The 27,488-nt window shown below is 45.4% G+C and overlaps 2 protein-coding genes across 5 annotated transcripts in view; one reads left to right on the top strand and one right to left on the bottom strand.

Annotated features, from left to right (window-relative positions):
* Nucleotides 1-26: 26 nt before the first annotated feature.
* FUBP1 (far upstream element binding protein 1) lies at nt 27-24,862 on the bottom strand. Of its 2 annotated transcripts, XM_051999365.1 has the most exons (21): nt 24,614-24,862; nt 18,959-19,049; nt 17,309-17,347; nt 16,554-16,593; nt 16,120-16,169; nt 15,955-16,026; nt 15,803-15,860; nt 15,086-15,248; nt 14,908-15,006; nt 14,707-14,808; nt 14,353-14,455; nt 14,170-14,270; nt 13,860-14,001; nt 13,264-13,424; nt 11,418-11,569; nt 11,242-11,321; nt 9,640-9,768; nt 8,725-8,799; nt 5,267-5,326; nt 5,038-5,183; nt 27-4,693 (listed from the first exon to the last, which is right to left on the bottom strand). In XM_051999365.1, exons 1-21 carry the CDS (start codon nt 24,722-24,724, stop codon nt 4,685-4,687), a joined length of 1,983 nt encoding a protein of 660 aa, XP_051855325.1. In that variant the 5' UTR covers nt 24,725-24,862; the 3' UTR covers nt 27-4,684. The 2 variants fall into 2 exon arrangements, with proteins under 2 accessions (XP_051855325.1, XP_051855326.1); XM_051999366.1 differs by lacking the exon at nt 5,267-5,326 and having other exon boundaries at nt 24,614-24,860.
* Nucleotides 24,863-24,901: 39 nt separating this feature from the next.
* The window catches only part of DNAJB4 (DnaJ heat shock protein family (Hsp40) member B4), a 34,331-nt gene continuing 31,744 nt past the window's right edge, over nt 24,902-27,488 (top strand). The window contains exon 1 of one of the 3 annotated variants that reach the window (XM_051999369.1): nt 24,902-25,076. In XM_051999369.1, the coding sequence (XP_051855329.1) occupies nt 24,998-25,076 (79 nt within the window). In that variant the 5' untranslated portion in view covers nt 24,902-24,997. Of the gene's footprint in view, nt 25,077-25,103; nt 25,542-27,488 lie in introns of those variants that run through there. The other 2 variants (XM_051999367.1, XM_051999370.1) reach the window with 2 other exon arrangements.

Raw genomic sequence — 27,488 nt, 5'->3', positions numbered from 1 at the left:
AAAAAAAGAGAGACCCAACACTGCTGTAGCATGTCCATTCAGTTACATTTATTGAGAAAACCATAAATGATACAAAATTCCAGTAACGTGTGCCCTTCTTACATACAAATGTCATTATAGCAAGCTCTAAACCACATTTTGTAAAGCATTCAATTTACCTCAAGTCCAAGCTGCATCTCCCTAAGACACTGTTCCCATCACAGTAGCCTTTTAAAGCCAATCTTCTTTAAACACACGGGTAGTTTCTGTAGAGAACACTTTTCTCAGGACGAAAATGCATCGAGCATGCATAAGAAAAATATATATATATATATATGCGGAAATACATATAAGAGTTTCATAGGGATAACTAAAGAATATAAAATCTTAAAAACTGATTTCCTTTTGAAAGCTGATTTATAAATCCTAACCCCCACCCTCATTTCCCCCCTCCCCCCAGAACAATTATAGTGTGGAAAGAAAACTCAGAATAAAATACAAAACCAGTGCTTTTTAAAGCACCCAATGAAGTTCTCAATGAGGATGTTAAAAAACAAAATAAAACAAAAAAAAAAAAAAACAAAAGAGGCATATTAAAGTGAGAATTGGCAGCAAATCATAATGAAATAACCTATCAGAACTCTACATTACTTTTTTTCCTCCCACCTTGGTGACACAATTTCTTTTGGCATCCTTGCCAAAGAGATGAAATGTTAGAAATGATTCTACAAGACATCTGCATATTTTTCTGTTCTTCTGAATTCATCCCCACCATGACCCTTCCCATTTTAACCAGCAAAACCCCCTTCTTTGAAGTAATAATTTTATGATGTTTACAATCTCTAAATATAAACTTCAATGAAAAATAATATTTACTTTATTTTCCCATTTCTGAAAGAAATACTGAAGTACTACTACACTCAGTAACCCAAGAAGAAAAGTAAAACAAACAAATTCCCTGTATATTTGGGGTGTTATAAAGACTACAACTCCAGGTTAAGCATCCTATCCTCAAACCTCCTAACCACCACTGTAGTCAAATGGGCTGGCTCACCTTTTCTGCTTTCCATTTTTCACTGTTAACAAATGCTGGCTGGTAAGAGCAGTGAAGGCTTATGGTCATGAATTTTAGAAAGTTCTCAAGAGACAGAAACAATGCTCCTATAATACATCATCTAAGAGCATAACTATCAGCATTCAGGTCTTATTTTTATCTATAAAATTTCAAGCTAAAACTGCAAAATGTGATGACTCACAGGTTTTAAAGAAATCCTTATATTATAAAACTTAACACACCTGACCATGGCTGTTTATATAAAAAAGAACAAATGGAAACAGGAGTGGTGCAGCAGCTACATAATTCAAGAAACTTAACAGTTCATAGAACATTTATGAGCAGCAAATTTATGGCAGCAAATCAGAGTGGATCCGTTCTGTCTGGGAATACGGTTTTTGCCCATTTTACCTTCTACCTCGAGCCCTTCTACGATCCATGCTCATCGGCTCGCCAATGGCCTACAGCCCAAGGGCTCCTTCCTCTCTGGGGCAGTAACTACCTCAGGGCCCTTGTCTATGAGCTATGGTTGGGTATTCGCGGATCTTCAGCACTGTGTGTGAACATGGAGGCAGTACTTTTGAATATGTATCTTAAATGGAGAGAGAAGCAGGACTTTTGAAAAGGATCAGCACATTTTAGAAAATGAAGAAACAAAAACTGATATGATGCTGCTTTTCTACTTTCAACTAAAAAACAAAAACAAAAACAAAAAACAAAAACAAAAACCCAAAACCCAAACAAAACAAAAAAACCCCACATCCCCCCACCAAGAAAAACCCAACCCAAACAAAAAACAACATCCCCCAAGACTTTGTACCAGTTAAAAATTATCTATAAAAACACAAACATTTTAAACTGGCAAGAAAAAAAAACCCCAAAAACAACCCCCAAATCAAAACAATGAAAAGAACACTCAAAACAAAATAATTATTTTTTTAAATGCAGCATCAAAGTATTACAGATCAGAAAATTACTGATTTCTATACAAATTATGAAGGCTATTTGCTATACAGTTAACATTTCAATGATGCATAGATATGCCTATTTAAAAAAACACACACTGCCAGTATTATATAAATGAAATATCATTTTTTCAGTGTATAATTATGGCAACTAAATGCTCTAAAATCATACTAAAATTCTGACCCATTATATAACCTTTTACTGAATTAATAAGCTTCAATAGTAAGAAACAAAGGATCAATATTTAGCTTTGGAAGGCAGGGAAAATGTCCTGTCAATCATTAGAAACATATGTGAAGGCTGTTGAAGTTTCTGACCAATTATTTCCTGTATATTGAAAAATTTAACTGTGCTCTCTTAATTGTAACAATCTGCTATATTCAAGAAAAAAAGTTAATAAAATGATTTGGCTATAATTCAATTATTGCAGCAATCCACTCATCTTAAAATTAAAAACAAACCGGAAAAAGAAAAAAAAAAAAAAAAAAAAGAGAAACAAAAAAACATTTACCCAGAAATGTCAACGGTTGTTTGAACAACTTACAGACTTTTTCCACTGAAATGGAACCATGAATAACAGAATACATTGTGGTAAAGCAGTAGCAGATTGCTTTTGAATACACAACCACAAAAATCTCACAGGGACAACATTAATGTACTGAAATATTTATTTATAGAGTTCCTTAGGTTGTGCTTACCTGTTGCTTTTTGGAGCAGAACCTAAGGTGGAAGGTCTGGGAAGGCACTGTGAAGTATAAATAATTGCACTGTTTGCAATTAAGAACGATTTTAAACCTTAAATGAATCAAAATCAACAGCCTCCATTTTGTGACTTAGGACAGGGAATCCAACTGAACTGATAAATCAATGTACCGCCAATGCTCTTGCTCGCAGACAGGGTCATGATCCCTCTCTGCAGCCACGAGCTCCCTGACTACTGCTATCCGTCTGTCTTCCTGGTCTGGTCTGGCAGGTGGGAGGGCGGTCACTGCTCATTCCACAACCCCAATGGAGCAAGTAGCCTCATGCTGATGTCCCTACACCCTTCCTTTAGAATATACTCAGAACCACCAATGGGCCTCCCTCCCCAGTGAAGGGCTGGTGTCAAGGAGCATCCACATGGCTTATTATTTGCAATCAAACGGAAAATTTCTGTCTGACAAAACAGTTTCCAATTCTTTTGCGTTTCATATACAAGATATGCATTTTTCATACTGAAAAACAATCTTTTTACCTCAGGAGCACCAGAGGAAAATACTATATTCACTTTTGTAAAGATTACTTTGTTTTGCTATAGCTAAGCATTTCATAAATACTTACCCATTAAGCTCCCATTTAAAAAAAAATCATATCTAGATATTGATAGTTATAGATAAGACAGCCCAAGCTCTCAGCACTGTATTCCAACATAATATTCACACAAAGTACGGCATTTGCATTATGTGGAACATTTGACAGCCATTTGTCATTCTGATGTACTTACAGTGCCATGCTCCTTGAAGGAACACAATCAAGGATGACAGACAGACAGCCCAGGCCTCCTCACCCCTACAGATCTAGTCCTATACTGGATGGTTCAAACCTGCGCTTCAACAGACAATGGCAAGACAGACTGTATTTGCATGTTGTCTAATAGATTAATATGCAAAGAGCCAACAAATATGCAAAGAGCAAAACAATGGATTTCAACCAAATATCAAAATTGCAGCACAAATGTTAAAGAGTAAGAAAAGGATTCAAGTACATCAAAAAATTAGTTGGTTCAATGATTGGACTTGTGCATTTACAAAACATAGCTTATCCATATTTCCAAAAATGGCTCTAACCTCAGGTTTCAATGACAGAAGCAGTTATGCTCTCTAAAGGCATCCTCAGAAGACAGGCTTTACAAAGGAAAATGCTAGTTCATATTTGCTCTCTGAAAAATGTTTAAAATCATTTATGCTCAGACAGTCTTGGTAACCAAGGTATTATCCAATTAAGAACAGAAAGGTTAACTGTTGTTTATAGCAGCGGCCCAGGCCTGAAACAGCGGTCATGTGTTAAAGGAAATGCTGTAAGGTCATCCTACACATGCAATTCTTATAGTTCAACAGAAGGAAAACCGAGATCTCCAGATTATTTGTGCCCAACAGTCCTAGACCAAGTGGGAAAGCTCCTCCAACTACCACTAAACTGCAAAGGGGGAAAAAAGAACATGCCAGTGACTTCAGTTTCAAAGCTCTATTAAGATTTCATGGGGAAAGCTTCTCTTTGTGTACCTGTATCTTAATCCATCACAGCTAAGCAATTCGGAATCCTTGACATACCCACATATCCAACTTACCGACACAGGAGGTTTCATATTATTTATTGTAAAGCACAAAACAAGCATTTTAAAAGTGAAAGTATACATTGAAAAAGTACATTTATATCACAAAGCATTGACCACATAATAGTTGCAAATACATTTGCTGGAATGTGTACATCTACACTAAGATACTAAAAACAAACCAATGTTCATTTCTACACAGAAATATTACCTCCTATCAGTAGTGATAGATATTTTGTACATTTTCAAAAAACACTATTTTTTTTTAAACCAAAACAAAATTAAGATCTTCATCAAGGCGTCTGCATCCATACATTTAACAAAGGTTTTTTTCCCCCACACAATGAAGCAAATACTGTATTGTCCACTTCTTATTATTGGCCCTGTGCAGAAGAGATACATAAGAGATACACAAAAAGTTAAAGGAAATCCTTTAAATCAAGTTAACTCAGGAGTGAATCCTTTAAGAAAGAAAAATTGGTTAATATAAATGGTGGTGGCTTCTTGCATGATTGTCAAAACCCTGGGGGGAGAAAATTTTTTTTAAATCAAAAGGCATTGCGGAGAGATTCAGCACTCAGATGCCAGAGAGAATTTCTAAGACACGCCACGTCACTACATTTAAAGGCCTATTTTGCCAGGAAAAAATAAAGAGGCATTTCCACTCCAAGTGACCCACGCAGCAGACATGCAGAAAAGTACAAACAGACCAAAGAGCCAACTCTACCTGTGGGGCTGGTGGGTGCTGCGGCATCCCCTGGGGACTGGTCTGCGCATAGTACGCGGCCTGCTGGCGGTAGTATTCGGCCCAGGCCGCGCTGTAATCGGGCTGGCCCCCGGGGGGGGCTCCAGTGGGAGCAGGAACAGCTTGACCTAAGACCAAACAGAAGGAGAACGTCGTTACTGTAACCCAAGCGAAGAGCGCAAAAGAATCTCGTTTCTAATAAAAACAATACCTTGCTTCTTGTAATATTCCTCCCAAGCCTTTGAATAATCCTGTGTCTGCCCTTGTTGACCTAAAAAAAACCCCCTACATTTTAATACAGAATGATATCCACTGTCATTACAGGTTATAAAGACAAAGCACACGGGGAGAGCGTGGCCCTGCTTTTAAAGCATTTTTCTGGGCCATCGGAATAGCTGCTTTTAAATAGTCACAGACATACAACACTCTCCCCCTCTCTCTGAAAAAACCAGCATCTCTCTAGTGCCAGTGAAGATGGAGATCTTCCTACACAACTGACAGAAATCTGTGTCTTTTTGTTCTTCTGGCAAATGAGGGCTGAAGGGGTTGGGATCAGGATCTCCCAACAGTCTACAACTGCTTAGACAGTACTGGATAATCTCCAAATATGGAGGAACCAGTCCCTTTAGCACATCAGTCTTTAGTGAAAGCTGGTTTGAAACAGTGACTTCTAGATAAAAACTACTATTAAACTCTCCAAAGCTGACTTAAAAAGATTAAATTTTCTTGTTCACTTATGGACAATTGGGAATCTCACTTTAGTGATAAATTGCAAGCATCATAACTGTTTAAAAAAAAAAAACTACTGAAGAGACGCTAGAAATTACACTCCAATGGCAAAGATTAACGGCCTGATGGAGTTGAGTCAGCCAGGCCTGCCCCTTGCTCAGTGGGAAGATCACTCTGTTTGAATTCTTAAAAGTTACTCAGTAACAGCTACTCAAAAAGGAACCTCTAAAATAGTGAACAAAATGAGGAATATCAACCCTAAATGCACCATCTGTCAAACAAGCCCTTTGGGGCCCATCCCCCACTTTTGAATAAGACACCCCCAACCCCCCATGTCCTTTTACTGTGGGTCCTGGCTGCAAAGTCCTTCAATTCCTCACCAAGTCTGACCTCAAGGGTACAGGGCCAAGATCAAGTAGCCCCAGTAACACATCATTGATCTGAGGTAAAAACAAAGCAGCAGCTCTGATGGTTCGCCATTTCTTTTTAACAACCCAGAATCACCCCATGTACAAAACATACATACTATGCTCATTTCTATCATTACCTCAATGACTAAGGGCCTCCCTTGTTAAACTGATAAAAGTAGTTTCTAATAATTCAATAAGAACTTGGAAATCCTAAGCTAAAAAGAGGATTAAAAACCATCAGCAATAACAAGGTCCTTAACATTTGTTCAGTGGATCAATGAATTTGACATGTCACAATTTGGACTGTGGCCAGCTTTTTGAACAAAAGTAAGAAAAATCTGACCTATTAGGACTTTTTGAGTTTATCCATCTTAAGAGTATTTCAAAGATTCCCTCCACCCAATAGGGACTTACTATACTATGCTAGGAACTTGGGTAGAATAATTAAGAATCAACTGTCCCTCTTCTCTAAAAGCTCCCCCCAAAGGGACCCAACCACACTGAATAATGTTGAAATACACAGCATATGCAGCTCTAATTAGTTACAGTACAAATCAGGAGGAAAAACCAGACAACATGAGGCACAGGAATAATGGACCCCACCTTTCATGTGAAAACTCCAACTACTTGGAAAAGTGAACTCCAACTGATTCTGAAATTTCATTGTTTCAACTAATCGTCTGGCTGCCAGCCTAATGGCCCATGAGATCGCGATCAGTTAGAGCGCTGACGACGGCACAAAGACACTGAGAGCCCTCTTGGGGGTCCCATCCCTGGAAGTCAGATCCCTCAAAGGCACCAGCCCCCTGTTCCCTTCAGTTGGAAGAGGAGTCAAAACTTGGCCTCTCGAGACTGCTGCCCCAAAGCCAACTCTGGGGGTGGAAGTGGGCAAATGCCAGAGGACAACCATGGTCCAGGACGCCCAGCCTCTTCAGCGCCCGCACCTTGGGCTCTCGTGTTCAGCGTCTCTATCTTCCTTGTCTCTGCTATTGACCTTCGGGAGGTCCGAGTCACAGCTTCCAGGTGCACCCTATCCCGCGCCTGCAGACATACATTCCCCATGGAGAGGTTTCCCTGCCTCCTGGAGCCCGACCTCAAGCACGGGCCCCCCATCAGTGTTTATTCTCCCTCAGTGGGCGCTCCTCTCACCACCAGTGTTGGGGGCTGGGGTAGGGATTAGGACTTAGTAACCGCCAAAAGAGCACAGATTTGCTAAACTCAGGATTACCTTTTAAGGATGAAGCTATATCAGACATCCTGATTGGTGCTGTAAAAACCAAAAAGGCTATAAATACAATGTACTTCCTGGAGCACGCTCTCTTTGACCTGATGTAGCTGTGTAAGAATAAACTCCGTTTGACCTCTGGTAACTCGGCTCAGTGTCTAGTTCTTCCTCGGAAGCCGGTGACGACCGAAGACCCAGAAGATGGGTAAGTAGAGGGCAGATACTCCGCTCGTGAAAGGAGTCACGTTACACACCAGTGAGCCAAGCGTGTGATGAAGAGTTTGAGTTCTTCTTTGCGGAGATGGCACTGTGGCTGGGGAGTGGGAGCGAGGAGCAGCATCCCAGCCTGGTCCCCAAGATGATCTAGGGCATGTGGCCCCCGAAAAAAGATGCTCACGTTCACATGGATACTTCTCTACGGAGGGCTTTTCTTATCCCAAGCACATCTTCGGTGTAGAAATTAACTGCATGAAAACCCTCTTTCAAGAGAAGTTCTTCTCGACTGTCCTTTCATCATCTCAAATAAAACCTAGGAATATTCTTCAGAGCACAGACTTCTTGATGCTCTATTCTTGCAGGACAAGGGGCCAAGATTTCTATTTCTCCCACCAGAAGTGAAAATAACAAGTTTTCTAGGCTTAAGGAAAATGTACGTAGTTGCATATATCTGAGGGACAAAGAATCTAGGGCCTTCTAACACAATGGAGGATGTATCTTCAAAATAAACTTATTGATCCAGTGGCAAAATACTAGATTCTGGAAAGTAACCCCATGTTTGCTTTATATAATCTCTAAAGTTATTTTTAATGAGTTAATTCTAGCTAACTCTTGTCTCCTAATATAAGCAAATGCCACCAAAGGAACCAGTTTCATGACACAGGGGGGATATTTTTAGGGACCACAGAGATGCTTACTCAGAAAAAAGTCCTCAAGATACTTGACGCTACTCCATTGTTCAAATGCCACAAGAAAACAGTGGATGGGCAATATCCATTATTAATGTATAGTAGATGTGTTGAGTTAAGAACCGGGCTCCTCTTTTTCTCTGGAGTTCTTCTCTTTCATAAGTTCAAAGTTAGCATAAGACAGAAGTCAATTGGTGCAATCCAATAATGGCTTCCTATGCCCTCCCTCTCAAACATCCACAAATAAAGTAGGGAGAGAGCAATGAACTAAGATTAAGGAGACTAATTGTGTGACTTAAGGATAGCCACTCAATACTCTCATCTGTAAATGAAAGGGATTAGAAAAAGCTTCAAAATCTATGCCTTATGAAGATGTTAAAAAAATAAAAATGTAACATACCCATTTTTTTGTAGTACTCTTCCCAAGCCTTGGTATAATCAACCTGTCCAGTTGGAGCTGGATTTTGCTGATCTCCTTATTTAAAAATAAAGCATATCTCAAAATCAATTTTAAACCTTAATTTCACAATTTCACAACACAATTTTAACTCAACTTATAAATTATGAGAAAAGTGACTTGTCTTAAAGATACTATATACTGTAAATGAAAATGATTCACTTAATACCATGCAACTATTACTAACTATAGCTGCCCAATGAAATTGTCTTTTCCACTAGACTCATCAATATAAATGGTAAGAGGCAGGAGTGACGAGGTCCTGGGCCATCACAGGTTTCCCCTCAGGACTGCTACAGCTCTTAGAGTCAGAGAAGGCCAGCAGGTCTTGGCTAAAGTGGACATCAGTACAGAAATTCCTGTTTGTCTGAAAACCAAACAACCAAATAACTGAAATAACTGGAAATTTTTTTTTCCTATACTCTAAAAATTAAGAGAAAGTGACAAACAAGCTCACAGGATTTAATTTAAAACACAAACAATTTTTAGAACAAGTCATGGGTTCAAGATTCAGATTAATTTTCAATGTGTTTAACACCATCCAATGATACTTGATATAAATCAAAGACTGAAAAAGAGTTCAAGACAGTTTTAGTTTTATATAGTTTTTTTATATCATTTTCAAAAAATGGTAAACCAAGAATAGATTATGTTACTGAATCAGCCTACATATTCCCATTTACCAATTATTTTGGAGAAAGACTTGATAGGCAGGCCAAATGACTAAAGTTAAATAAAGCTATATCCTTTTAAAGCGAACTCCATACTATCCAATCATAATAAAAAAGAAATGAATTCAAAAACATGAAATTTTGGTTTACAAGGAAAAATATGCTCTTTGGATAAATGAATTTTTACCTTGTCCATTAGTCTGAGTTGTAGTTGGTGCACCTGTTGGAGCTGCAGGAGGTGGCTGTGCTTGCTGCTGATAATAATGAGCATAATAAGCAGCCCAAGCTGCAGAATTTGGGTCTGTACCTGTTTTTGCTAGAATCAAAACACAAGGTTGAGATTTACCTGTGAAGAACAGTATCTGGATGACATGTACATTATCCCCATAAGTTATTGGTGGTGGAGACAGAATGAAGAATTACACTATATTGGATCAACCCCACTTCCTTCCCTGAGAGGGTGACTGTCCTAGTGACCTGAATCTTTCATGATATGGGTAGCCCAGGCTGATGCAGTGAGGGGGAAAAAGACTCTACTTTCAAATTTTCTTTTTTCTTTTTTTTTAAAGTAAGGCTCTTTTAAACACTCACAACAGGACTATGCAAAATGGCCTCCCTGCCGCACTGTGGAGGCAATAGTTAATACAGTGAATGACAGAACTAATAAACAAAAAGATGTCATCCCGAGACAGAAAAAGAAACAGAATCCAACCCTCGGGGCTCAGAACACCAACTCCTCCCAAACAACGTGGCGGAGAGGTAGGTCACTGTAGGGAAAAATGGCATTTCATGAATGGTAAAGTCATTGTGTTTGTCACTCCTATGATCTGATCTTATAATTCTAGGCAAATGGGAGACCTTCTGCTTTGCTCACACACGAAGCCCTAACTTGGTAGGGTAGAAGAAAGTCCACATTTTTATAGTTCATCCAGAAGGGTAACATACACGGCAGAGGGCACTTAAGCCCACGCCACGTTATAGAAAGGGGGAATCTAAGAGCAACCCCATTTTGTCCTGTAAGGAGCTGTGAGATGGTGGCTTCCTATCAATTGCAGCTGTTTCAAAATCCAGGGGATTGCCCCCAGGAAAAGTGTTACCTTTCTCAAGATAGGACTAGATGTCATGTTTGGGTTACTGTATAAATCATAATTTCAAAGCTTAAAAAAAACTCTCTCTGCTCTGAACTTCTCAGATTTGAGGCAACTGAATGGAATTTCCAGGAGGCGGCCTCTGGTCAACCCGAGGGAAGCAACCCCCCCAAATATCTCCTAGTGCTGGAAGATGTTGCATAAAGACTAGTGACCCTGAAGTACTGGAGCCCGTGCCCATTTCCAAAGATAACGTTCTAGGAGTCCCTAAAACCACCCAGCTCTGCCATTCCCAAGCGAGGGCAGATCTTTGTCCCTGCTGCTGCAGGCGGCCTATGAGTCAGCTGCGCCACAAGGTGCCAGCGCTCATTTTCCAGGCTAATAATCAGCACACTCCCTGACGACCCGCCTTTGGTCGGGATGGCTCAATCTGTGTCCCCATGAAGGAGATGCGCACAAAGGGGAGTCTGGGAGGCCTCGCCACCCTGAATCTGGGCGGCAGCGAGGCAGCTGTCCCCAGGGGGGTCAGATCAGGGGTGACACTTCCAAAGCTGCCTCTCTTGAGCGCAGTCAGCGTTTAGAAGAGGCCCCCGGCTCATGGGGGTGCTTGGAAGGGAGACTGCCCCTCCCCCAAACAAGAACTCTGGGAACATTCTACCGAGGAATAAGAACAAGGCTTGAAATACTGTTCTATCTTTCACCTGGATCAGGTGGGTTCTGCTGCTGCCAATGGGGATAGGCATTTCCCCACCCTTGGGGAGCATATGGAGCTGGAGGACCGCTGGAGAAGGAAAAAAAGGGACATTAAAGGTAAGTTTCCAAATCCGTCTCCCCGAGGCAGAAGTCACAAGCCCCAGAAGAAGCGCTCAGTACTTACTGAGGAGCAGGGCCTGGCGGTCCTGGGTTGTAAGGTGCAGGGTTGTAGGGCCCCATTGGATTCCCAGGCCCTGGAGGTCCTGGAGGCCCATGGGGGCCGGGAACACCATGAGGCCCATGGGGAACAGGTGGACCTAAGGGGTTAACCGGACCCTGTAAGCAGAAGGACACAGTTTAAGAGAGTAACATAACAGGTTTTGACTAGTCCCCAGAGGGGCAGGACAGAGAGACCGGGCACAAGACGCATCAATCAGATAAGCATTTATGAGGAGATGACTACACCCCGGGCACCGCGCTGGGCACACACAGAAGGGAAAAAGCCCTAAATGCAAATAACTGGGCTTGCTCTGTGTGAGCGTGAGCTTACGCCTCTTATGTGGAGAACTCATGGACAATAAGACGTCAAGGCCGTGGGGGGCGGGAAGGGTTGGGCAGCAAAGCCTGAGAAAGACAAGGAGACTGAGGCACACCGGAGGAGAGGAGAGCCAATCACAACGCAAGAAGTGTGCTTGACCTTTGCAGATATGCTGTGCTCAGCAAACATAAGAGACTCTTCTGGCTGGAGTGAGATGAGGTGCGAGAACATGAAGAGCAGGGTAGGGGATGCAGGGCTCTGAGCGGAGCACTTGGAGGCCTCAGATCACCCCAGGAGGTTATGGAAGGGGAGGGACAAGGTGGACCCTGAGAAAAAGAGGTGGGGGAAGGGAGGGAGAAAGAGAAGAAGAAAGGGAAGGAGAAAGAGGCCGGGCCTTGTTTTGGACAGGAAATCCAGCTGGAATCCTGTATTGGAGCAGAAAGTCGACAGTAGGACAGACACATCTGAGAATCATCTGCTTAGATGCTGGTCTCAGGTTAGGGTGAGGCTTAGAGATAGTGACTGAAGCAACAAGACCGAGGGATGGCAGACAGGCTCCCATGGCCCAGGATCTCTCCTTCAGGCTTGTGCTCTGCCCCAGGGGGTCTCCTCTCTCCTCCCATGACAGTTCAAACACTACAGATGAAGACTCCCCCTCCTATCCCAGTTCCTTTTCTAGAGTGTTCTTCCCTCTTCATCCCCGTACGGCAGGTCTCTGACACAGCATGGGCCAGCAGATCCACTCCTTTTTGGGGGTGCTGGCCTTCTCTATTTCCACTTGGGCAGCACCATTGTGTTAGCATCAGTCTGACCAAGCAGTGTCAGATGTAATGCATTTTTTTTTAATTGTTGAGAAAAAAAAAAGTTCTACTTTTTCATCAATACATTTCCCTCCTAATCACATGACAAAGGAAAAAGAACGATCCAAGTGCCAACTGACGTACCTGGTGCTCATGTTAAAAAGAGCCCCAAGGCCGCTCTCCCTTTACAGAGAGGGCCTAGCTCCCTTCCCCGGCCTCCTCCTCCCTGCCTACCCAAACTTTCTACTCCCAGATATACCCGCAGGACAAAGACATGGCCTGTCATTCACCTCCCCCATTACTGGCTAATCCAGACCATTCTCTCTATAAAAGGTAACTAAACAAACCGACCCCAAACCCAACTCAGAAGTCTGGGTCAAGGCTGACTCTCACATGGACTGCCATAGCCGGCTAACATCAGCCTTCCTCTCCCAGATGGACAAGAGACTGCCCCGGGAGTCCCTGAGATGACCAATGACTGCAACAGTGCTCCGGACACTCCTCTCACTTGTCCCCCCACTGACTAACCGGCCCAATCATCCAATTGACCGATAGAGCTAGTTACAGTTTTAGTGGGTTATAGTGATCCATGGGAGAGTCAGGGAACAAGAGGCGACAGATGGTGCGGGGCTCCCTTCGCAGAGGCGATCGCTGACCCTCCCCCTAGCCCTAGCAGACCCAGGGATACTCACACCAATCTTTTCCTCGATGAGCTGCCGTGCGTAATCAATTTGCTGGGGAGTTCCCCGTATTGTGAATAACTTCATGTTGGGGTCTGCGTTTGGTGGGGGGTTTCTCTGGAGTTCTATTCTAGCACCAGACTGTTGGCTTATGCTTTTGATAGTTTCTCCACCTGAAATACAAGTTGGTCGGCTTGTTTTCTTCCAAGTCCTTATGCCATCTGAAAGCATTTGGGCCTTATTTTCCATTTCACTTACTAGAACATGGCCTTAAAGATAGAGCTGAACAATCAAAGCAGGACCAAAGAGTGGATAATTTCCAAACTAATTTTTAAGGAAACGCATTATCTTTTCAGACAGAAAAAAAGAACTGAAACTCATGAAAACATCTGGCCTGAATTTAGGCCCCTTGTAGACAATCTGGTTTTTTTTTTAACATCTGAAAGTCCAGTTCTTCCTAATTTTAGGGTTAAACAAAAATCACTTTTGTTATCAGCTGCTGATGTTTTGACAAAGCCCACCCATATCTGGCTTCCCCACCCAGCTTGGGGGCCTCCTTCCTGAGCCCATCAGTCTGTGGCCAGGAGTAAGAAGGAAGAACATCTTGCCTTTTCCTATGATTAGTCCAGTTTTCCCAGTTGGAACGATAAAATTGAATTCCTGCAGTCCACCGGGCGGCCCCATGCTCCAGCTGCCTTGGCCCCGGCCTCGGCCACGACCACCAGGTCCTGGTCCACCAGGGTTGCCAGCCTAGGGAGAAATGACAAGTACCAACCCGTGGAGGCCTGGTCTAGGGCCGAGGCATGTTCTGATGGCCTTTCTCCCACCCCTCCCCTCCAGCCCCCAAGCTGGGAATGAAGGGACAGCAGAGAGCTGAGGGGGAGAGAGAGGTAACAACTTGAGACCGGATGCCCTCACCTGGACACTTCGAAGCAGGTCAGTGATGATCTCTGCCGCATGCTGACATCGGTCTGGAGGGCCCGTGATCTGGGCTATTCGGTCCGGGGTGGTCCCGTCATCTGTAAAGAGTGCACACATTGGGGTTACCTCAAATTCGCCCCCAGGAGGAAGAGACCCTGAAAGTCAAGCGTCAATGCTCACCTGGCTTGAACTGGATCCTGACCCCGGCATCGTTCTGAATCTTTTTGATCATCTCGCCATTTCTGCCGATCACAATTCCTACAGCAAATCTTGGGATAGGGACCTGGGGAAAGGTGATGGAGTTTAGTGGGAATCAAGATGAGTCAGGTTTTCCCAGCATGAAAGGATGAGAGTGGAGTGGTCTGGCTCATGGTGACAAGTGGTCAATTCTAAGTCAGAAAAGCAGGGTTAGGTGGCCATCTCTGGCCCTGACACAGCTAGCATTAGTCACCATTTACTCACTTTGTCTTTGTAAAAAATAGGGGGTCAGGGGACACTAAGTGTCTTCCAAGTGACCCTAGCAGCAATACTTACATCTATGCCTTCATTTCCTCCTATTCTTGACCCATATTCATTCCGCACCTCTCTGAAGCCCCCTTGATCACGGATTAACTCCAAGACCATTTCCTTGGCTTGCTAAAAAAGGGTGAGAGAACAAGGTCCATTAGGCCGAGACAGACTCTTTGGGCACAGATCTCCTCCTCTCCCTCCTCCCCAAAGAACAGTGATGCTCACTTGGACTTTGTAGGGGTCGCCCGTGATCCTTAGAGGCTTGTCGGCACCCGTGTTTTGGGGTCCATCCTGAATCATCACCATTTTAACACCAGCTCGCTCCTGTTTCAAAGTAAGTCATGTGTATCACAAATAACAACGAGAAAGATTCAAAACAGTCAAGTATTTTACAGCCTGGTACCTGAAGCTGTTTAATGGTCTCTCCACCTTTTCCAATAACTAATCCAGCCTTGCTGGCTGGGATCATGATTTCTTGAACAGCATTGCCTGGTCCATCCCCATGATGAAAGCCAGGGGCTGGCCTTCCCTTTTCAACGATCTGGTCGAGTAACCTCTTGGCTGATCTGGAGAGGGTAAATGGCAGGGACCCAGTCAACATACTGTCCAAAGAGAAGGCACTTGCGCTCATACTTGTGCACACCTACACACTGCACTATTGGGATTAGCCCTGACATAGGACCTCCATTGTCTCTAGGGCTTTGCTCCCTCATACTCTATTACACTCAGTTAATTCTGAATGTACAACATGGCAGAGCAGTTAGGTGCCCCAGTCCCTTAAATGCAGATAAGAGCACCACCACTGGGGGTCATTGTGAGAATCAAATGGAACCCTTTTGATCTAGCACTCAGCTCAGAACTATCTAAATGTTTTTTTTCCTTCCTTTAAAAAGTCTGTTCAAGAGCAGTGTTTAATTTGGGCAAATTTAGATGATCCAAATCTGTTTCAATTAAGAAGATCCCCTAGCTTTGCTGCCATCTGAGAACGTAACTTTAAGCATCTTTAACTGCGCAAAGGGTGACGAAGGACAAAGTGATTGGAAGAGTTGAAATCCCAAGTTCTAGGAGCCTATCTTTAGTAAGTAAAATGAGCCTGCTTGCCAGACCCTAGCATACTTACTGAACAGATTCGGGGGTCCCAGTTAGCATACAAGACCTTTCGGGCAGGCCGCCACTGTCTGAAACAAAAGAAAAACCACAACCATTTAAAAATGACACAAGTCTGGATCTAGTCCCTAGTAGGCAAAAACAAACTAGGAGAAACTCTCCTACCAGGAGCAATCTGTATTTTGCATCCAGATTCCTGTTGTATGCGTGAGATCTGCTCCCCTCCTCTGCCAATTACTAATAAAGACAGAAAATCAGTGGTTGAAAATTTCAGGAAGATAAGATTGGACAAAAGTTTTAGTTTGTTACTTCTAACTTCTCATCACTTACTGAATCCAACCATTCCGTCCGGAACTTTGTACTCTTCTGTCATTACCGACCTTAATTTGAAGAAAGAAAAGAAACCAAGTTAAACATTAGGTAGTATGCTAAGTGACTCCAGACCCAATAATAGTCTGGGTACTGTACTGCTTCAGAGCTTTCAAAGTATATTTATGGACAGAACTAATCCTTTTAAGCACACGAAACCTCCCCAAACTGGAATCTTAAGTTAAAAAAAGAAAATACCAGTACGTTATATGTGAAACATTTAGTTTTCTGGTAATTTCCTCTAAATTAATCAATTATATTCCTAAATCACATTCATCCCAGTAAAAATGCACATCCCTACCACCTCACATAAATCTATTATTATAATGTGTGCACCACAAATGAACTGAGAACATGCAAAGAAAGGAATGTGGAGGAACTGTGCACATATCTACCTTTGTTGCTGATGCATTGGCGGTAACTGGGTTCCAAAGGCTGAAAAGAATGAATGTTTGCAACTCAGAACTTTTCTCGAATGATAAAGTTCACAACTAACTAAGATCATTACACTTTATTTAAAAAAAGATGAGCCAGACAACTCAAAGTGAGAAAGAAAAGAACAAAGTTAGTTAGAAAGTGACTATCAGTGAGGAGAAAAAGTAATGGTCTCAAGTAGCTTATTCTCAATTCTCTGGGCTTTTCAAGGGTGCTCAACAGAAGCAGGGGTAGGGCACAAAAATAACCATGTCCTTTTCCAAACATGAACATTTTAGATTTAAGAACTGAAAAGATTCTTGTTCACCAGTAAATGTATGATTTAATCACCTCCCTCCTGGCTTGCACAGTGAAGTTCTGATTCTGAAGTGACTAAAAATTCAAGGCTTGTCATGGTGTGGCACATCACCCCTGATTGGGGCCAAAAGCCTTCCTAGGGAGGTGAAAAGGGTCTAGAAAAATCTCCAACCCTGGGAACTGTCAGATGTATGATTTTTAACTTATCCATCTAACTAGCACAATTTCTACTGGTCACCCTTGATCAGAAGTAAGAAAATGACCATGGAAGGAACCGAGAATGGTTTGCAGAGAAAGCACTAAATCAATGCAGCAAGAATCAATAAACCTAACCCTCCTGAATAACTCATCTCAATCATTCTGACTGTGTAAAAACAGTAACAAAATCTTCCTGCTTAGTTGAAACCAGGATACTCACCATCATTCTGAGGAGCGACCTTCTTAGCATCTGGCTGATCTAGAAAATGAAGAGTTTTTAAACATTTTGGTCTAAAAGCACGAGACAACCTTTAAACTAGTGGCTGTCCCATGAATGTCAACTGTAGCATATTTTTTAAAAAGAATACGCCTTGATGTACATATTTTATTGAAATTTTAGGGGTGTACTTTAGTTTGACATTTAAACCAAAATTTAAAAATTAAAACCACACACACACACACACAAAGAAAAAAAGAAAAAAACACAAAAAGCCACCAACCCCAAACAATATCCTAAAAAATTTAGATTTTTATTTTTGTTTTTAAAGAGGCACAAACATTAAAAAAAAAAAAAAAAAAAAAAAAACTTTAGAGACATCCGACCGGAGACCTTAATATCAGAGCTAAGTACTTTAGAATGATAAAAGACAGTATTTAGCTTTATTACCAGGCAAAGAGTTGGGTGCTAAGGGCTAATGATGCTTCCAAAGTAGGAACTAAAGACCTCTCAAAATGTGGAAAAAGATGGACATACCAAGAGTCCAGTCTACCTGACAGTGACAAAGATAGGCAAGAAAAAAATCCCACTGCGACGCAGCCTCAGTCTTGACTGTCACACATGCCCAGCACACAAATCCCCTCTTCATCCAGTCCTTTATGCAAACGAATGCAATGAATATTTTAAAATAGACATTCGATATCAGGAAATAACCCTTCAGAGGCTTCTTCCCACCCCAGATTCAAGTTCATCAGATGAAACAATGTAAAGATGTGCAGCAAAAACTGAGACACAGAATCCAAGAAATATCTGTGTGTGTCCATTTCGAGAAGCCATCCGTTTATTTCACGTTTACACACTAAACACAGGTAATAAATAAAAACTCCTGCCTTTAAAAGGAGAGGGCATTCCCTCCCAGTGTGCTGTACTGCTCGGATTTGTCCAAGAGCCATCTACACATGAGATAAAAAGAATACATTACATATAGCATCTGAAGCATCATTAGCTCATTTCTGTAAATTCAAGACCTCACGCTTAATAGGAAAAACATTGTTATGAATGGAAACAAGCACTCCTGGTCAAAGGCTAGGGATACATTCTGTAGGTCGCTACCATCCTCTTCAAACAAACAAAAAAAAAGTTAAAAACAAAACATGGAAAAAAAAAAAAAGGTGCCAAAGCTCCTAAATCGACCCTAGCCAGCAACTTGAGTGGACTTACTAGAGCTTGCTTCTTACCAGTGAGATGCAAAGCAATGTGTGTGTTTTGAAAGACACAGAGCCCTTATTCCAAGACCCAGACTAACTTTAAGTTTAAAGTTAACAGAAAACAAACCCCACAAACACCAAACACGACAATCACAAACACCCCAAGGGGCACATCCTCTTAGCATCTCGCTGCCAACAACAACAGAGAGGACAGAAAGAGGACGTGGGCCCAGGCGGGATCCATGTCCCGCTTCCTTTTCTACAGAAGGATCAGCAAGGGCACTTATAGCTCAGAGAGATCCCAAGCTAACAGATCTGGCCACATTTGTAGCTCCTTCCTTTCTGAAATTAAGGGATGTTTTGGTCACAGTGTCTGTGCTGTGATTAAGCAAACTTGGAAATCTTTGGGGAAAAAAAAAAAACACTGAAATTATAAATAGCGTACCTCCATCCTCCAAAGGTCTTTTTTGTCCCCCATAACCATAGTCATTTGAATTCAGTGATGTGCCTGCATCACCTCCAATTTTGGCTGCAATCTTGAAGGGGGGAAAAAGCAAAAACATGTTTATTATTTTCAAGAAACAAAACAAAACAAAAATAAAAGACTTTTCATTTCTGATCAGGTAAGTAATTCTATAAATATATTTACACATATTCCTCTACTAAGGGTAGCTGGGGAGCACAATGAATACTGATTGGAGTCAGTAAGATCTGAATTTGAATCCCACATCCTAAACATTTACTACCTGTTGACCCTGGGACACTCACCCACCACCATTTCTCCAGCTGTAAAATGAGGATATACCATACCTCTTTTTGCTAGGACCAAATAAGGTATATATAAAGCAGTCAGCATAGAGCCTGCCATGTAGCAGGGGACTGAAAACATGCTTTCTTTCCTCTGCCTTATCCATGGTCTCATTTCTCTGTTGTCAAAGAAGACCATGACCCTCAGGAGCCATCTGGGTCCAGTGGGTGGATAGAAATCTGGACTGGAGACAGCCCCAGATACAGGAGACCATGGCGTTTGAGTTACCTCTAAATCACGCAGGAAAGCAACCTTATCTGGCATAAAAATGGCAGAGTTGCTGAATGCGAGGTTCCCTGCAAGGGCTGGGATTCTAAAGCCAGAAAATGGCTAGGGGCGAGATAAGAAAGGAGGCAAGACCATGCCCTTAATCCCTAAAGGAATTGAGAGGCTTGTGCAACCCAGCAGGGGGCGGGGGTCACGACCAGTCTCTGCCAGGGGTTCTTGATTTTTTTGGATGCCTATGACCTTTGATTTTTGGAACATCTTCCCTTGCCCCCTAGCCAATAGGAAAGGATTCTGAATTTCTCACATGAATGGCGTGTGACAAGGTGTTGAGATTTGGTTAGGACTCCTTACCCGACATTCTCTATGCCCTCAACAAAGTTCTTGTACCCCCTTCCCCACTCAGGTAAGGTCATTTTATTTTGGAAACTCCTGTTCTCCTCAAGAGGGAGAGGATGAGGGCCTGAAGAAATGGAGGAACTCAGCAGGATGTGGCACCCAGTGGTAGTTTTGGACCTGGGTGAGGGAAAGGACGGTATGCCCTTGACTGAAGTTTAAAAGGAGGCTGAATGCTGGAAGAGCTCCTAAGGAAACTGGCTTTAGGGCAGACCTGGAAGTGGGTTTGGCTGCGTCTTCAGGCAGAGTCTGGTCACTTGGCCAGAGTGCAGGGGAGGAGAAGACAAAAGGGCTGGAAAGGCCTCCTCCCCTCCCCCATTCCTACAACTCTCATGTGGCACTTCACAGGCATAACACACTCAAAGCGGGGCAAACTGATAGCATCTCTGAGATGAAAAAGGAGAAAAGGACTTCATAAATAAAAGGAGACAGGCGGGCAGCTGGAACAGCACCACCGCCATTTCCTTCCTCTTGTCCCGTCATCCCTTCATGGACTCGATTCTACTAAAGAAAGTGTTCTTCACCTGAGCTGGCTTATAGCTATAGAACATGTGCATGGGCTTCCTTGGATGGCCAAAGGGGTCTAAATCCTCCCAGGAGCAGCAACTTCTCACTCTTCAGTGACTGGCCTGGGCCCCTCCCTAGAGTTGCTATCCCCATAAATCCCCGAGAGCAGCATCAAGCAGGTGCTGACCTCAAGTCCCATATGGCCCCCACACAGTGAGACCAGAGATGGCATTCCCTCTCCTGCCCTCTCTTCTAGGACTATGACTTCCCCTATGAGAGTTTGGGGAGCTCTAGAAAAGACAGTGGGTGGGCCTAACTTTATTTGTTTGGGGCTGCAATCATTAGCCCAATCTAGCATGACCAGGGCCTCAGGGATGCAGTAAGTGGGACAAACCCCTCTTCTCTTCTTGGCTCACTGGGTCTCCTACAGAATCAGAAGGCTGCCCTGAATTCTACTGACCTGGCCCCTGGGATGGAGCCCAAGAGCTTCATGAGCTCAGCAGGGTGCAGCTGATTCCCCCCACCCTCTTCAGACTTGATCCTTCTGAACCACTTCTTAGGCATCAGTCAGTGCCTGCACACCCCCACCCCAGGATCCACACTGACTCAATCTGTCCACTTTGTGTTTGTGTACTTCTAAATGTATTCTCTAGGTTTCCCTTGTTATTTTGTGAGTAACATTCTCTATTTTTACCTCATTACTCTGCCCTCAAGCACAAATTACAATTTCTTTCCAGATTTGAGAATTTAAAACCAAAGTACAATATGGCTACTCTTGGAGGGAGAACCAAAGCAAAAAACTACCAGTTGACTGTGGTTTTTGCTTCCTAAATTATTTAAAATTATCATAAAAATTTCCCTTTATCATTTTAAAGACTATTTAAAAAAAATACTACCTGTTGCAGTGAGTCAGTCCCTGTCAATTAAAAATTGCAGCCATCACTACCTTCCCAAATCCTTTTGTATTACCCAGAATGGGATGAATATTAACTGGCACTTAAAAATGCAGATGAAGATGGAAGCCCAGAAAACCAAATGTAAAAGCAAACAAGGGCAGCGTCACCCAGGAGGATAGGGGGGCCAGTTTTCTCTAGTGGTTTCAAAAAGGCCCCAGGAAGGTGCACTTTCTGCCGTGGGGCCCACTCTCCCAGGTTGGAATAAGTTTTTTTCCTCTGTTCCCCCTCCCCAGATACCCCCTTATGTCTTTTTGGTGATCTTTTGACTCTGGAACCCTTTTGCAATGTTTTGGGCAAAGGTGCCGGGGTGGTTTGAATTTCCTTCTACAGCTTACTTTACAGATGAGGAAACTGAGGCAGATGGGTCAAGTGACTTGCCTGGGGTCACACAGGGCTTCCAGGCTCAGCACTCTGTGCCATCCAGCACATGGATGCTTAAACAAGGTTTACTGATTTTCTTTTGGGTGAGCATCATTTCAAACTGCTTTGAAAATGGTGGACCAATTCACAACTCCATCTTCATAATGACCAAAAACCTTCTGGTACATCTGCCAATCTGCTCGATGTTGAAGTTTTTCAGGTAAGCATTTTTATTATTGATATGGAGGTGAGGACTGTTTGAGCACATTCTTTTAATCAGGGCTAACTTCAGAACCCTCTCAGAGCTATTTGATGAAAAAATTTTTTTTCTGACATTTCCTGTCCTTATCCTTACTCCATTGCCTTTTAGAATACCTTTTTAAAAAAATTTTCTGCAATGGAAATTACATAGTTCTCTTTTGGGACTATCTGCATCCTTTGTTTAAAATAGGAATTCTCCAATCCATGTCATTACAATGACACATCTGACTATTTTCTTTTGATTAAAAAAATTGGTTTAACTTCATTTATTTCATGTCTGCTTTGAGCTTGTGGTACAAAACGTACAATGGTGGTCTAACCTTAATTTCCTACAATAAAGTATAATAGTAATAAAATAGTGTAAATGTGAAAACTTAACAGAGCAGCCAAGGGCCAACAAATTATTGGGGGGTTGTAAATGGGTTCTATCATTATTCCAAATTATAAGACTTTTTTAAAATGAAGGATGAATAATTAATCTCTAAAAATCCATTTTAAAGGCTTTGCTCTTAAATTTTCACAGCCCATTCTTAAGCGTTAAAAGCATTTAAAATCGAGGAGCAGCCCGGTGCTTTGTGCAAGTTCCTCATCTAAGCCTCAGTCTGCTTCTTTGTAACCTTAGGGATTGGATTCTGGCAGCCACAGCCCATTTCAGCTTTGCTGACACATAACAGCAACAATGCAAGGAAAACATGGGAGTGAAAGGTACCAAGAGTTTTCTGCCCAAAGGTTCAAGAAACACCCATTTAGACTCAATTCTAAAAGAATGGACCAGATTCTCTAAACTGATGCTCAAGGTGACTCAATTAATACTGATCTCAGGCTCTTCACCAAGAGTCTTGTTCTCCTATCATCCTAATACCCAATGCTTCACAGGTGGTTTATGCTCAGAAAGCCTGAATGCTACCAAAAGTCAGGATTCAAGAATAACTCTTAAGGACCAAGAGGCATCAATTCACATAGAGCTTCCCTCCCCCAACCCATAAGACAAATAAAATGGATAAGATGAAAAATTTTATTTCAAAGTAAGTTTTCTTTTTTGCAATAACTGTTCCTGGTCCTTCTGGTGTTTTAAAAAATCATCATCTGTCACTCTCTCTCTGGAAGCATTTTGTCTATATAGCTACTATGCTTCTGCGTGTCTCTCCCTGAACCGGAAAGGACAACTATGTGAAGGCAGATTCCCAGAATCAATTGCAGGTTTCCACCAAGCCTAAGATTAATGAAGACTGGAGAGTCCGCAGTTCATTCTGTTTGTTTTGAAAGCTAAGGCTCACAGGATTGATTCGATCCAAGATGAGGGCTCACTCGACACCCAAACCCCACTTGCAAAGTCAAGTCCAGGGCTCTTCTGACGGACCAGAGGGGAAGGTGTGGTGTTCCAAGAAACTAAAGTTAGCAATCCCACCCCAACCTTCCAGAAGATCAGTCAGCCCCCTATGGAGGCTCCCTAGGATGCCATCGAAGAGGAAACACCATTCCCCCCCAAAGCCAGACACAACTGCCAAAGGCCCCTTCTATCACCCCCCACTCAGCGCTTTCAGAACCTAGGAGGTGCTCAGAGCGCAGTGGGGAAGGCGGGACCCAAAAAGGCGCCAGGCACTGTGGGCACTGAGCATCTCCTGGGGGGTCCTGGGGTGTACCCAGCTGGAAGCAGCCCAAGCCTGCTGGGGAGGGGTCCTCAGCTTTACCTCCTTACCTGACAGGACCCTTATTCTAACAGAGGAAGTCTAACCCCAGGCCTCCCTCTAGGGATCTGAATGGGATGATGGGCTGCCCACTGTGTGGGTGGACCCCCTCTGGGAGATTCTCCAAAATTTTGAACTTCACTGACAGGCAAGGAAGAATGGGCGCAGGACCTTACCAGGAATGACTCCCCACCAGGCCCTGAAACCTTTTCTGAAGCTCCCAGAGCACTCAGGGATTGGGGATCGATCCCTTACGTGCCACCCTTGCAGGTGAGACTGACCCTCACGTGCCCTCCCTACAGAAATGTCCCCTTCTGGGGGTGGGGGCTGGACCCTCATATACGCCTCCCGCAAAGACGGGGGGGGGGGGGGGAGGGTTTCCCTTCTTGGAAGGGGTAATCCTGATGTAGACCCCCCCACCCCATCGATCCTCCCTCCCCCTCCTCAGGCCTGTCCCGATCACTCATACACCTCCGTCCGGTTCCTTCTCCCCCCCTCCCCCTCCCCCCTGCAGTAGCGCGCGGCCCCCCAAGCATTCCTCGCACGTGCCCTCCCCCTCCCCCCTCCGGAAGCCCTGGGTGCCCCCCCCACGTGGGGAGCCCCCTCCTCTGCCCGCCCCCCGCCTCGGCCGGGGCCGTTTGGAGGCGGACGCCAGGGGGCGGGCCCCGAGTTGCAGGCCCCCGGCTGGCTGAGTCGCGAGACCGGACGGCAGGCACGTGCTAAGCGGGCGCGGGAAGGCCCTGGATCAGCGTCTCGGGCCTGTCCCTCCCCGGGCCCGTCCCTCCCGGGCCTCGCCTCGGGCCTCGCCTCGGGCCCGGCTCCCCCCCCCCCCCCGCGGCCCCCTCAGGCCCGGCCCCGGCCGCGCGGCCCCGCGCCCCACGCCCCCACCCCGCCCCTACCTGCCGCGCTCGCTGCAGCGCGTCCTTAAAGGCGTCATTGACGCCGCCGCCGCCGCCACCGCCGCCGCCCGAGCCCGAGGCCGGAGGGGGGACCGTTGAGTAGTCTGCCATGGCCCAGCTGCGGTGGCCGCTGCCGCGCGTCCCGGAGCTCCCTCTCCCAGCGCGCTGCTAAGAAAGAAAGAAAATGGCGGCCGGCGGGACCGGATCACATTCTTGCGCGACCATCGTGCCGTGCAGGGGGCGGGGACACCGGCGCGGAAATCTCGCGAGGTTAGGGAAGGGGGCGGGGCGAGCTGGGAGGATTCCAGGAACTGGGCAGAGAGAGTGGAGGCGGGGGCGCAGCACCAAAGTTCTCGCGAGACCTGTAGATGACGCTAGAGGGGGATGGCGTTCGGGTCCCGCCTCCGTCGCCTTTCGTTGCTGCTGGCGGCAGGGCGCCCGCCCCCTCCAGCAAGCAAGCTTGGTAAGGTCCAACGGGGCGACCGTACTCGGTGTCTAGTGAGGAGAGGAAGGTGGGCGGCTGACCGGAGTGGGGAGGAGCCGCGGCGTGGAGCGGGGTGGGGTAGTCTGGTCGGGGGTCGGCGGCTCGGTCAGGCCCGGAGAGCGGAGAGCGGGACGGCCATTCTGAGGGGCGGGGGTCGGTGGCCGTGACGTCAGCGCGCCGATGACGCAACAGTCCCGGAAGACGTCATGACGTCGCGGCGGCAGCGGGCGGGAGAGAGAGGCGCAAGCCGCCTTAGGGCTTTCTTTTGCGGCCAGCTGTGGAGGCGTCGGGGAGAGAGGGCGGGCGCCCCGGAGAGATGTCCAGGCGGACGCGGCCCGGGGGCTGCGCAGAACCTCCGAGAGCCGGCCTGGCTGAGCGAGGTCAGCATGGTGGTCAGGAAAGGGAAGCGGCCGTGACGCAGGCGGGGGGCTCTCTCGAGGAGGGGTAAGTTCGAGGGGGGAGGGGTGTAGATTCTTCTCCACCACCTCCCATGCCGCTGGTTTTTGAGGGGTCCACACACCCCTGGGGTCTCTGCAGCCCCGGGCGAGGGGGTGGAATCGAGGACCAGAAGGGGTCAGCCCCTTCTTTGGGACGGTGTGTGTGTGGGAGGGGGAAAAGTAAGGTAGCTCCCTTCTGGATTGTGGAGGGTGGGGCGGGAATGACAGCTCCCTCCCCAGGACTGATGGGGGAGAAATGAGGTAGCTTTTCCTCTGAGACTTAAGGCTGGGATGAAACAGCCCCTTCTCCCAGGACTGTAGGGGGAACGTTGTGGGCATAAGACAGCCCCTTCCTTCAGGAGATACTGTATGGGGGGGGGGAGGGGGAGATAAAACAGCCACTCTTTCTCATCTTTGGTTTGGGAACAAATCAGTCCCTCCCCTGAGACTGTGGTGGGGCCGGGACAATTCAGACCCCACCTCTGAGACTAGCAGGGGTGGGAAGAGAAATGAGACAGTTCCCTCCCCTGGGGAGCTTGGCTGGGTGTGTGTGTGGGGGGGACCCATGGATAATAAAGCTACTTTCAGGAACCCTACAGTTAGTGGGGAAAGATGGGGGGCAGATGGGCTCTTTCTGGGGGAATTGCCCCAAGAGGGTGGGGATCAGACAGTTCCATTGTTTGAGGGCAAATGGTAGCTGCAGGAGAGAGTGCCCAGGAGACGCCCCCCACCCCCACCCCCACCCCCCTTGCTCCTTTGCCCCCTCCCCTTCCTATAGGTTGGGCCCTGCTTGCTTCTCTGGGGTTCTGAACAGAGTTGTACCTTCCCTTCTTCTACCCCTCCTCCCCCCCAATCTCGGTCCTTCCAGTGGCCTTTTGCTTCTTCTTTCCCCTCCTAGAAGTCTCTTGGACTTTGCTGCCTGTCCTCCCATCTGAAGGCCCCAGTGGCTCCCTGAGGAGTCTTGCTGTGTGCCACAAGCCTGGGTGCCCGGGTTGTCTTCTGTGTGTCTTGTGTATGTGTCATTTGCACGGGGTCCTCCCCTTCTTCCTGGCAGTCCCTCCTTCTGCCCATCTTCTTGCACGCAGCAGGCACCAAGAACCGGCTTTTTGAGCCATTTGATGACTGCAAAGGGTCAAGACTTGGGGTGCTCGAGTGCCAGAGTCCCCCTGGATGTCTTCCTCATCCTCCGCCAGCCAGAAAAAGTGAAAAGAGGGAACAGCAGCAATCACAACCTTGTGAGGCCCTTGGGGAAGTCAGAAAGGGGAGAGACCACTCAGAGCTGTCTTCCAGGCCCAGGGCTCTACCCCCAGAGCCACCTCACCGTCCTGTCTGCCAGCCTGTCTTGAGTCCACAGTCAGCATTTCTCTTCTTTTGAGGAAGGGGCTGAGATCCCTGAAGCTGCTGCTTCTTTGGGGACCACGGGTTTTCACCGTTGACGTCGATTGCTGGCAGGGGTTTCTGACAGCCCCAAATCACCAGTGGTGTATGCACTCCTGTCTCAAGATGTTTGTTCACTTTGTACAGAACTGGAAAGAGCCCAAAAGAAGCTGGGGTGTTATGTTCGGGGACACATGGTGGCCAGGAGGGGAACAAAGGGAACGCCTACCTGGGGAGCTCTGCCCCTGAAGAAAGTCACAAGGTGCCTGCTAGGACACGGCCTCCACCCCTTCACTGAGCACGTCCAAGGAAGGAAACTCAAGGTTCAAATAGGAGCAATGACATTGATCTAAAAGTGGGCAGTGGCCTCCTCAAAGAACTCAGCGGCTGGAGGGTTGGGGTAGACAGGCAGGAGCGGCAGGGGCCGACATGAGGGACATTAATGGAGGCAGAAAAGTGGAGTGAGGGAATGTCTTTCCGGGCTAAGGTGTGTGGGGAGCTCACAATTTTAGGGGCCTGGAGATCCAGCGATAGTGCACACTTGGATTTTAGAAGGGGGGCAACAACAAATGCTTGG

Source organism: Antechinus flavipes, chromosome 4 (assembly GCF_016432865.1).
Source record: "Antechinus flavipes isolate AdamAnt ecotype Samford, QLD, Australia chromosome 4, AdamAnt_v2, whole genome shotgun sequence".
In the NCBI taxonomy this organism is placed as follows: Eukaryota; Metazoa; Chordata; class Mammalia; order Dasyuromorphia; family Dasyuridae; genus Antechinus; species Antechinus flavipes.
Note: the sequence above shows the minus strand (reverse complement) of the source record. Positions and strands in the feature narration are given on the sequence as shown.